The 12809-nt window shown below is 36.0% G+C and overlaps 1 protein-coding gene across 6 annotated transcripts in view; it reads left to right on the top strand.

Annotated features, from left to right (window-relative positions):
• Positions 1–12809, top strand: part of KLHL5 (kelch like family member 5) — a 60848-nt gene that overhangs the window by 34393 nt on the left and 13646 nt on the right. For all 6 annotated transcript variants that reach the window (XM_075752297.1, XM_075752299.1, XM_075752301.1 and 3 more), the window contains 3 exons: positions 3475–3611; positions 4019–4215; positions 11789–12001. In XM_075752297.1, the coding sequence (XP_075608412.1) occupies positions 3475–3611; positions 4019–4215; positions 11789–12001 (547 nt within the window). The remainder of the gene's footprint in view (positions 1–3474; positions 3612–4018; positions 4216–11788; positions 12002–12809) is intronic.

Raw genomic sequence — 12809 nt, 5'->3', positions numbered from 1 at the left:
CACCCGGATTTTGTCAGTATTTAGCCCGTAGCTATTGAGTGTTTTTTTTTTCCAGAGAGATTAATTGATCAGACATTTTATGATTTCCCAGATGAAAAATTCTGGTATTCATGTCTGTCTTTTTGCCTATATTTTTCCTGTGCACTGAAAAAGAGCAGCCAACCTACTGCATATAATTCAGCAGCCAAATTCTTGTAATCTTGTCTATGCAGAATTGAGTATTTGGCAGTCGCTGGTAATTAAGTAAGAAGGAGAGTAAAGGTAAAGTACGTTCGACATCCACAGTCAAACAATACAATGCCAACTGTATTAAGGCTTTTTCTTGATTTTTTTTTTTTTTGCTCTCTAATGTAAATAATGCTTATTTCATAGGCATTTTACTTGGGCCGATTATGAGAGAAATATTACTCTTAAAGAAAAAAAGACTACAATCTCAGAATTCAAAAACCATAGCTTGCTTCAGTTTCTAAACTGAGAAAAGTCAGTGTTTTGTAGCATCATTAGTTCCCAGTGAACTCTTGCTATGAATTAATGTTAATTTTTAATGATCAATAAATAACACAAAGAGATTCTCTTATGTTTAAATACTAACAAAGCCATGATGGCTCTATTTAACAAGGAGATTGTGAATATAAGTGTAGTTTTTGTAGTCATTGCACAGATTTTCGTTTGAAAAATCATACTTGTCAGCTTTCTTAGACCTTTCTTAGCAAAAAGGTCAAGTAGGAATGGGAAAAGTCTTCTGTGGATTCTTCAGTTATATGAAGGTATTAGTTGCTGCTTCACATTGTATAATCTGTATGTAGGAATGCAGTTTAATTTCAGACAAGCAAAAAAAAGTTGAAAGAAAAATCAGTTATTAGCTATGAGATTAAAAGATCCATGAACAAGTGGGTGACAAATGACATGAGTAAAGTAGTAATTGATTTTTATTGACTAGTGGGAAAAACATAGGACAAGAGGCCAGCTGGCTGGAAGTCTGCCTTTGTTTTCTTATGCTAGCTCAGTGTCACCTTGATGTATTGTCATTGTATCTTTTAATCCCCTTTCTTTCTTTGAAAGAACCTTTTTCTGTAATTAGTTAAGAGCAAAGTGTGGATGGAAGTGGAAAAGTCTTGTGTTAAGATTTTTCACTGTGAACATGCTTCTTGTCTAAAATGATTACAAAATTGTTATCAGTATAACTTACGCTTTGGCATATTACCTGTACTAATCTACTCCTGGGCTGCACATCCTGTTTCGGCATACGCAAGTCTCTCTGGAAAGCGCTTAACACTGTGAAGCATGTATACCTTCTCATGAAAACCCACGTTTGCAAAAATAGTAAATGGATTGCATTTTAAATTTCTAATAATTTCTTTTGGAGGACTTGGAAACTGGAAATTAAAAGGAGAAATTTGCTGATATCACACAGCTGGTAGAAGGTGTTTGTCTGGAGCCTTGGGTTATTATTTGGCATTTTTTCAACAGTTGTTGCTAAGATATGTACAGTCCAGCCATTTTCTAAATAATATTGCAGGTAACTAAACTAGTTGCACGGTTAGGGGGAAGAAACAAACAAAACCCCAAAACTGTGCTAAGATTAGGTTTTAGTTCTGTTTCCCATCAGAGACCTTTCTTTTTCAAGCCCTTTTCTGTGTAGAAGTTCAAGTCAGTATTACCAGAGGTGAATATTTTAAATTATTTGGTTTGTCTTTATTTTAAATTCCGAATTGGACCTACAGAGATGGGTCATTCAAATCTGTCCATCTATACACTTTCCCTTCCAATGAGAACCCTATTTTGTACATACAAATCAGATCTTGTCATCTCATTCTAGCATCAAAAGCAGTTGCAGAAACTCTCTCTTGATGCTACATGAATGTACTCACTAATTTCATTAAACTTCTGCAGATCTCTAGGAGGCAGCACTTTCATTTAACTGCAGGTTGTCATTAAACCTGCGGTTTTAAAATGCTTGGAAGTGATGCCTAGGCACTACCTTGGCAGAATGTTCTAACTTTTCTCAGCAAGTCAGCCACAGAATAAATCTCGTATTTCAAGAACAGTATGTTTTTTAAAAGAACAGAACTTTATTTCTCATAACAAAACTTCAATCATATGAGATGTTAAAATAAAATCAGTGCTTTCCCTGTACACTCTTAACACAACTCTGCTGCCTCAGCAGCTAGAAAAATAAAAAAAGATTACCCTGCCGTAGGCCTGACCAAATGGTCAATGGTCAGAAAATCAGCAAGAAAAAAGTAGTTGAAATTGGTCAACAATTTATTACTTCACAGTTAGTTAAGGGGCAGTTCTTTGTAGTTCATGACTTTGTGTATGTACCTTCAATCCTCCCTATTGATACGTGTTTAGACTTACTACTAAGCACTGGTGCTCACCTTTTCAATTAATTTGACTCTGTTTTGTGGTTCCTGACCTCTGTCATCTGAACAAGCCAATGATTCAGCACAGAATAAACTGACATTTTGTGAAGTATTAGATTCATTGAATGTATGCAGATGGACTGTGTAGTGTATTTGCAGTAGGCTTGGTTCTTGAGCTTGCTGTTTGTGTAGCTCAGTATATATGCAAGTGTATTATATTTGAATTCCCTTTGAGCAAGACAACAGTGAACTGCTGCAGCACAAAAATTGGTCCAACCCACAAGGCTGTTCCTGGGGTTTCTTAGGCAAGAGACCAGCAGACCTCATGAATAGTTATAGTAGGTTCCATACAACAGAACTATGGGTTGAATATTCCTGCTCCACATGATTTTCTTTCTCTTTCACCCTAGTCCTGTGAACACATACTGAGACATCTGAATTCTTGCATGTTTTGTGGAGTGGCATTGTTATGTATACTCAGTGTTTTACTCTCAGTAATGCAAAGAAATGCCTGTTGATTAGTAACATGTTTACTTACTCAGTATCTTAAAATACTCAAATTGTTAACAAAAGGCTAAATACATACCCACAAAAGAGATTACTCTGTACCATCTCAGTGTTTACTGTGCTTAGTTCTGTCATCAGTATTCATTTACTATGAACACATATGTGTGCACCAAGAGTAAAAGCATTTTAAAGCACTTTGAGAAGGACTAGTAAGTCATTCTTTCACATTTAAAAAAGTAACTGACATAATACAAATGGAAGTAAATTCATTTTTTTATTTCCATATGTATATTTATATTCAGTTTCCAATTTTATGCGTTTTTGTGGGTTTTTTCTGGTGTTAGCTGTTAAAAGTCATGGGCTTTGAGAGGGTAATTCCTTTACTTCAGCAGCAAATGTAGATTCAGTAACAGTACTTCATTATTCATAGAGGAGAACTAGAGCATGGAGCAGTTTGTCAATTTTAAAATGTTTTTCTCAGTACAGTGTTTTTTCAAAGGGCAAAGTAATGAATCGTAAATTAACAAACATCAGGTTGACTACTCTTTTTTTTCCTTTCCCCTTTTTGTCTCTGTCCTTTTCTCCTGCACAATGTACCCAGATTGGTTCTCTCCTCTGTTTCGGACTACTTTGCGGCAATGTTCACTAATGATGTAAGGGAAGCAAGACAGGAAGAAATCAAGATGGAAGGTGTGGAGCCAAATGCATTGTGGGCTCTGGTTCAATATGCATATACAGGTACTTAGATTGAAAATGGGAATTTCATCTAATGAATTGTCCTCCTGTGAGCATTATATATTCCATTACTAGATTTCAAATGCTCTTTAGAAATTATTATTCACATTATTTAATTCCTTATAAATAAATAAAAAGAAATCGTCATTGCTGTTACCTGAGGCAACCTAGTAGGGTATACTTTCTCCAGAAAAGAGAGAGAAAGAAAAAGAGTCTTCTTAGGTTTCCTGTTCCTTACATTATTATAGGTACTAATTTTGAAACCTGGTTATCTGTTGCTGAGGGTAATGTTTGCTAAAGCCTTATATTCTATCATATAATCTGTAACTAATTCTGTTGCCTCTGAGTTTGTAGGGAATTTAACAAATGATAAGAACAAAATTATGAGATCTACTTTTTAATGTTACTAGGTCGACTTGAATTAAAAGAAGATAACATTGAGTGCCTGTTGTCTACAGCTTGCCTTCTTCAGCTCTCTCAGGTTGTAGAAGCATGCTGTAAATTCCTAATGAAGCAGCTTCACCCGTCCAATTGCCTTGGAATCCGATCTTTCGCTGATGCACAGGGTTGCACTGACTTACACAAGGTGGCTCACAATTATACTATGGTATGTTGTTAATTTAAGTCTCATCCACTATATTTAGTAAGGAAAATACAGAATGTTTGCCTGAATAAAATACTAATGTTTTTCCCTCAGAAAGCCCTGATCATTTTCCAAGCAAGAATGCACATATGTTCCCATGATGAGAAATGACAAAATAACTATAAAGTTGCTGGTTTAGAGTTGGAAGGAAATAGGCAACCATTAATGCTTCCCTGTAACAGTAATGGGATTGTGTGATGTGCATTCAATAAAATAATTCAAAAGCTTGTTCCTATTTCTGTCAGTCAAAAACTACAAACTTAGCAGTAGGCAAGCTGCCATCATCTAGTCCAAAATAACATGTTACTAAATGAATTTGTAGAATTCTTGTTTAGTAATGAGCTGGAGTAACCAGGTTCTAAGTTATACCTGGGGTATTAATGTGGGTATTCATCAATATAGATTCTGCATTATCCTTAATTTCTTAGTAATGCCATGTCAGGATTGCATCAAACAACTGGCTAGGCAATATGTGGCAAAATACAATTTGCCATGATATTTTCAGAGCTAATTTATAGAAAGGACTGACCTGCCAATATAATTAAACTTAATCTTCTCAATAGTCATCCTTTTATTTTAATGTAAAATGTTCTTTTCCTTCTTACAAGCATATTTTAGTAATGTTATCAGCAGAAGAAGGCAGGAGAATTATCTCTGAGGCAAGTCAGTTTATCTGTTCTTTGCAGTTTTGTGAGGCATTTTTCTCTCCTCTTGATGAGATTTTGCCTACATAAGCTCTTGGGACCTGAATGAGGGCATGTAGATACTGCATAAGAGATGTGGGAATGAAGATAGTACTTAATTTGCTTGTGTGGCATGGCATTGTGTTGCCATTAAGCTATTGGCTTAGATGCAAGAGGCGTAATTTCTGTCTTGTAACTACTATTAGAAATCCATGGCTTTTCCTCTTGCTGCCTTTGTTTTTGCTGGTTTAAAAACTTGTCCTTTTTTTTTTTGTAATTATTTCTTCTTGGCTTAAAATAGTTTAGTATGTATAACAGTTTAAAATAGCTCTTTTTTTTTTAATATGATATAATGTTCTTAGTGAGTGGATCTATGGTGTATTTAAAATCATGTACACATTGAAAGTCCCCAAAACAGGTCAATAAATAGTGTGCAGATTGTAACTTACATGTTTCTATTCTTAATCTTCGTTATTGCTCAAACAACAATAAGGAGAATGCAATTAGCTAGACAGATGAAACAGTAAAGATAAAAATGGTTTATGCCTTTGAGGAATATTAGAATTAATGTTGAGCAAGACAGCGATAGAAAAAGGGAACCTCCCTCCTCTGACCTATTTGTTCTTTTTTTTTCAGAATAAGCGTATATTTTGGTCTGTGCTACTGTCATGTCCCTTATAAGTAGACTGTCAAGATCAGCATGGTAATAAATGTTAGACTAATGCATCTTTAAAGATGAATGTTAGGGATTACAGTCTTGCTATTTTGCCTGGCAATTCATGACTTGTGGCAGAAAGGGGCTATGAACTTTCTAAAAGCCATTCTTTTACAGTACCTATCTATCTTTTGTTCAGACCACAGGAAAATAGTTGTATGCCTTTTGGCCATTGTTTACTTCAGTGGCAAAATTGTTGCTTTTAAGGCTTCAATGTGAATGAAATTTAAATTAGGTGGATTTTAAAAAGCCATTTTCAAAACTAATTAGTTGTGCTAGATGGATTCTTCCCAAGGCCTCTTTTAATGTTGTTTAGTTCCAACAGAGACATGAAATTGAATTTTAGTAATAATGAGTAATAGAGAAGCAGCTTCTTTAGTTTGAAACGAATGTTGCTATGGAAACTGCATAGAAATGTATGGTCCAATTGAATCGTCAATTAAAATAAATCCCCAAGTAATTTCATTTGTTTAAAAGCTGTTTGAAAAAAGAAAATGTTCAACAGTAGTAAGTGCTAGCCACTTGATGCTCTTTCCATTAAGAACTATTGGAGCATAAGGGTTAAGCGCACCTGTAGTACCTGGAAATTTTGTTTGTTAAAACACTTAATTATTTTTATGCTGCAGTGGGCAGCATAGAACAATGGGGGATTATACTGAGTATAGTACATACTTCTGGCTTTTCCATGTAACTTTGGTTCTTTTAAAGCACTTAAAGTAGAAGGTAATGAATAATATGAAATAGTTACATTTTAATCTACATACATTATTTTCTATGAGTTTTTCTTTTCCTTTGACAAAAAAATATCAGATTGCCATATAACTGGTTTTCTGCAATTAAAACAACTGCTCAGTTTTAAAGGTTTTTATGACACAAGCTATAATTTGATAAGCATCTTACCTGCTTCATTAAAAGAGTTCTTTACATGAAGACTAGAAATTAAGATGAAACGAGCATTTGGTTAAACTGAAGGACCAATCAGTGAGTTATCCCAGTAGGCCTACCTCTGTTAATAGACCTGCTTAGTCCGAATAATGTTCATTAGTGTCACTGGAAAGCATTAGCATGATTTTATGGCATGATTTTAATTGCATAATACAGTGCAATTAAATAATAAGAAGGATTTGAATGCTGCACGTCTTCATATTAAAGACGTAGATGTATGTTATGCTAAAAGGACTTAAGTGTTGCATTACTTTATTGCTTACTGTGTTGACAATTGATAAGTTGTTTTTTCAGAGGAGAATAATTGTTAAGGTTATCAAAACAGGTCAATTTTTTGACACTGTAAATTAAAGCTTGAAAAATCCTCAGGGTGCGTTAAGTGAAACATAAATTGATCAGTGGTGGATTTAATGCTGTATAAAGAACAACTCTGATTTTTATGCATCAGGGAGTTAAAATACACTTGACAGTACCGTGAGATGTGTCTGGGTAAAGTTATCTTTTGTACAAAGGTTATTCTGTTTTGCTGTAGTATATAGTATTGGGGTCATACAATTATAAATTTAGGAATTTTATTAGGCTGGCCAGTAGTGTATCTGTTCACATCAATTCATAAAGCCTTTTTGCACAAAGTGCTTTATGTGCATTTTTCTTGTTGTCTTCACAAAGTCAAAAGAAACACTCTTTTTGTCATCTTGCTTGTTTGAAGCAGTTTGTAGTGTACCTTGAATAAAAACCAATAGCTCCTTTTTCACAAAAAAGTAAACGAAAGGGAAGATGAGGAAAAGCTAGCCTGTGTTATTTCCAGATCATGTATAGTGAGTAGTGAGGTGTTCCTAGGTAAATGTCAGTAGCTTCTTCAGTAGCCAGATTTTAACTTTCTTAATTACAAAAAAAAAAAGGCAGACATACTAAACATTATACGTGATAGTGCCTGAGTCAGTTCCTGTGTAGATAGCTTTGTAATCTTTGTTGCTCAGCTTTGCACGCTTAAAGCTGAGTGAAAGGTCATGTTGATTTTCATCAGAAGTCTTCAGAAGTATGTGAGCAGCGATCAAATGTTAGAAGAGTCAGATAAAGTTAATTTTGGAGTTTGCATGATTTCTGAGTGCAGCCAATGGCTGTTTATAAGAAAAAAGACTTGGAGAGATAGAGTAACAGATTGAGGCCAAGCATTTGGCAGGAATTTTGCAGAAGAATAGATGTAGGACACTTAGACTTGCTGTCTCTTGTAAGGCTGGAGTTGGGTAACAAAAAATCATTGCAATATGGAGTTTATTATTTGGGAGGAGGGAGTAAAGAGATATAATTTGTCTTTTTTCTTGCAACAACCAGGACAGTTTGTACTTTTGGTAGGGGGTAGTGTGAAAAGGGAAGAAATTTCAGTACTTTTTTGTCCACAAAGGGACAGACCTAAAGATTGTGTTAGTAAAACAAGAATTTTATTTCTTGCACCTGAAATTGTAGTCCAAAATATCCTGCTCCATAATCATCTGACTTTGAAAATACTCATTCACTTCTTTTCACCTGTGAAAACTCAAGATATTTCTGTCTTTCAAGTTCCCTAAATTCTGCCTAGCAGAATAGATCAGTACTGCCTTGGCAAGGCAGTTTCTGCATATAGGGTTTCTGCATGCTGCCCAGCCTGTTTTGAAATCCAGAAACTATGCAGAGAGGAGTCAAGCTACAATAGTTGTACTTTAAACAAACCCTAGGCACACTGAAAGGTTTATCACTTAACACAGCAGTCAAAGTGGACTAAAAGGAAAGTAGCTGCTATCTGACATCTATCTGACTAAGTCTACCAGAAGGTCAGATAGCTCAGTTCTTAGTGAATTCATAACCTCAGCTGACCAGCTGACTAAAGCAGTCAGTAGACAAAATTACATTTCCTGTTTGTTCTCATTCAGATCTTGTGAGTCAAGCACCTCTTGCTTCTTGGCTGCCCAGGTTCAGAGTTTAAACAGAGCCCTGTGGTTAGACCTGCCTGTGGGGCTACCTCGGTGTACAGTCCTTTTCAGCCTGAAGGGGTTCTGATGCTCTCTGAGGTTCTAATCCTTCTGACAGTGTAGAGGTAGCCTAACCATCTCACTAGATCCCACCATGGGGATTAAGTACCGCTTAGAAATAAGTATGGTGACCTTTTATCTTTTATGTGCTCCTAATATTTTTGTGCTATGTACCAAGACAGACCTGAGGTTAAGAATATCAGTGTTACTCACTCTGCGTTTGCAGAAGGGTGAATTTAAGGTTATGATGTGAATGAGCAACTACAGCATTGAGCATGGGGACTGTGCATCCGTGCTTTACCTGGGACGTAAACCACAGGCTATTCAATTGATAAAGTTTCCAAGCTCTTTGAGGAGCTAATTTTGGGGGTGGGAAACTCCTTTTTTACTTTCAGGACCCGAAAGCAAGGGACTGAAGCTGCAGACTGTTCTCTGAAATATCCTGTTCTTCCACAGAGAGTTCCCATAAGAAGAAGGAAAGAAAAGGCTAATGAGGAGGTTAAGAATGCTAGGAGATACACTGGCTCCTCCTTTTTGTCTTCAGAATCTCTGTCTGTAGAGGAAGAGGAATTGTCAGATTCAGATCATAAAAAACCTCAGATGTAGGCCAAAGAATGGCTGTATTCCCAGTGGAGTGCTTTGATACTATGCTCAAAAGGCATCTCTGCTTTAAAAATAGAATGGGAGCAGGAGGAAGTGGAGTCTGTTCCCATCAGAAAGCAATTGTCTGCAAGCAACAAGAAGGAAAATCAGGCTTTTAACATGCAACAGCTGTTGAAGTGATTAAATCCAGTTGGAAAAAAGCTTTCCAAAGAAGATCCTTGACTGACTTACGCAAGAACAGCTTGTTGTTACCTCCAGAGACAAAGGAAACTTTCCATGCAGGTGCTTTCCCCTTCCTCTTCCTGTGATCCGGATAGACAATATGGAAAGTTTAAGGTAGTAAGTGTTGGCTTTTCTCTTTGTCAGTGCTCACTGCCTGTTTATTCAGCAAAACGAAAAGCACAGCTCCAGCTTGCATATTCTCTAGGACAGAGAATCAACAAAAAACAGCAGTGGAAAAAAAAATTAACTCAATGGAATGTGAATTTCTGTGAACTGCATGTTTAAACTCTGGAAATAATTTCGATCACTTTTCAGCTTCAATTTTACTCCCAAGCATTCGATATCAGAGTAAAATAAAAAAAAGTGCATGTGTGGTGATACTGAATATTGGTACGGTCCTTTCACTGTTTTTAATTCCTGTGTTTGCTCATTTTCTTAACTTTCATTTTGTAATACAGAGAGTTAAACTAATTAAAGAGAAGATGGTTCTATCTCCCTTCTAATCTACTACAGCTTTCACTTCGAAGCACTAGTTTAGTGTAGCCAATTGGATCTCTCTAGCAGGAATGCTTTTCAGATATTAAATGTAAAATTTTCCTTTCCAGATTCCCTCCAGGAATACACAGTTGTTATATGCACAGATAACACTTTCAATTCTTTTTCTAATTTCAACTCCAGAGTTGCCTGTTGAGTGGAGTCACTTGATTTTCCCCCTTAGACATCTTGTAGCCATCTTATGGACATGTGGCTTTCATGTAAGGTGGACTGGTTTACTCCTTATTAGTTTTCCTCTTTGCTCAGCATTTTTTAATTAGTCAATATTTTTGGAGTACTGAGGTATAGCTTTGAAATGAGCAGATTAACCAATAAAAAGGAAGAAGTGTTACCTTTTTCACTTTGTTGTCATGTCCTTTGCATATGCAATGCTAAACTGTACTGTATGTTTTTGTTGTGATTTTATATGCTAAATTCCTATCTGTTTTGCAGTGCAGGTCCAGCTTCTGCTCCCAAGTTTCTCCTTGTTTTTTTGACCTAAAAATCCTATTTTTTCCCCCAACATGTGTGTGTTTCTAATATGGATTTTTTTCATTAGTGTGCAATTCTTTCTTTTTAAATCATTAAACAAGATACTAAGTAAGGCTAATTTTGATATTAGGCCCAGTTAGACTTCCCTGTATGTGTATGTAATGCACTTTATCCTCCAGGTGCTTTGGAGGTCTACGTGATGGTAAGGCAAAACCAGCATCCTGTTGGCTAGCTATCTAGCAATCCACAGTGCATTTACTGAATTGATTGTAATATTTTTTTGTCATGAAGTTACTCTCAGTTTGGAGTGTGAGGTTAACTGGGTTTTGAACTACCAAAATATAAGAACATATGATTCATAGACTGCTTTTACTTTTCTTTCCTACGCTGCCTTGTAAAGGTGTATGGGGAAAGAGGATAGACATGATCTCACCCTCTTCTGTTACATGCAGGTTTCTCACTGTAAGTTCATAGTACTGATTGTGTTTCTACATACTTTTCTACTATTTCTGCCTAAATTCATGAGAATCCTTACAGAATATTGTGGAAGTCCTAGAATTCTGAAGTAATAGGATATCAATGTCAGAAATGTTACATATTGTGACTTTCCTATTTTGAAGTAAGGATTTGTTGCTGGAAATGACAGAAAGTTGTAAAATTGAATCCTATGAAAGTAAATATTGTTAATAAAGCAAAGTCTGGACAATATTGTGGATTCTTTGTATGTTTTGCTTCCCAGTCAATCAGATCAGTGGTATAAAACCTACAAAATAGTGAAATAAAATAATCCATTTAAAATCAACAATAAAATTGTTAGTGGTGTTTATTTCCTCTGAAAACTTAATGTCATAGTTTAATCTAGCAGTAATGAAAACAGTTACAGATGTGCCCAGTAGTTGTAGCATGTTGTGCTTTTTCCTTGACAAAGCATCTTACATGGTATTCTACATTGTCAACAGGAACAAACTGCAGCTCTTTTTTTTTTTTTAAAGCTATACTTCAGAAAGTATTTCTTCAATCTGCGGTGCCAAGATAGTAACCCCCACAACCCATCACTCATTTCTGTCCTTGCACTTCTCAGTTGTTTCAGCACATCTGTCTGTGGGATTGAATGATACCATTGGGAAAATGATCAGGGGTCAAAATAACTCAACACATTTTTATTTTACTTTTTTTTACCTCCCAGGTCAGTTCTCCAGTGGTATTTACTGGCACAACTGAGAGATGGCGTGAAGGGAGGGAAAAGCAGGGGAGATACAGTAGGAGTTCCATAAAAAAAGTCTTCAAAGTACAATGTCACCTGTATTAAAAATACTTTTCTTTTTATTTTTCAGGAAAACTTCATGGAAGTAATTAGAAACCAGGAATTTCTATTATTGCCAGCCACTGAAATTGCAAAGCTTTTAGCAAGTGATGACATGAATATTCCTAATGAAGAAACCATACTGAATGCACTACTTACATGGGTTCGACATGATTTGGAACAGAGAAGGAAAGATCTCAGTAAACTCCTGGCTTACATTAGACTGCCTCTGCTTGCTCCACAAGTAAATTGTTCAGTTCTGCTCTAGTTTATACCATGGTTATAGTGGACATAATGTCTACAGCATTGATATACTGATAGTGACAAATCATAAAAGCTTCAGGATTCTTAATGATTTGGATTCTTAGAGCTGTATATAAGGACTTAGCATGTTGCATAGGCATGATAGTTTGTGTCTGTCTGTGAACTGCAGCATATCTTGATCCTAATCTGAGATCAGTCAGGGCATAAGGAGGTGCTAGTGTAGCCAAAAAAGATAGGCCTGTAACGAAGGCCTGCTTATATTATACATAATAAGAAAATGTAGCCAAGAAGAAAGGCCTGTAATGAAGGCCTACTTGTATTATATGTGATAAGAAACTATTCATTATTACTTTAGGTAGAAGGCTAACAATTCTTAGAATGAGCATCTGCTACACATCATGAGAAAAAGGAGGAGCTACAAGACACTTCAAGGTCCTTATGTACATACTTTGCAGAAAGGGAGGACATTAATTGCCTCCAGCAACATCCTTATCTTTCTGAGGCATATAGCAAACAATTACCAACACTGAAATACTGAGAAACTAGGGGAAAGGTAATTTGGGCCAGGGTCCCCACGACCACCGACCCATAAGCCCCCTACCCAAATTATACCACCTACTCAAAAGATAGAGGTGGAGAACAGAACTGAGCATGCGTTCTAGTTTGCATACTAAGCGAAGAAATATGAACCAATTATTGGAACGGGGAGTGTACCACTTTGTAATCTTTGTAACATTTGTGTATAAATATGACAAGAGAACCAGCATTAGGGGTGCCTGATTTGAGGA

Source organism: Balearica regulorum, chromosome 4 (assembly GCF_011004875.1).
Source record: "Balearica regulorum gibbericeps isolate bBalReg1 chromosome 4, bBalReg1.pri, whole genome shotgun sequence".
NCBI lineage: Eukaryota > Metazoa > Chordata > Aves > Gruiformes > Gruidae > Balearica > Balearica regulorum.
Note: the sequence above shows the minus strand (reverse complement) of the source record. Positions and strands in the feature narration are given on the sequence as shown.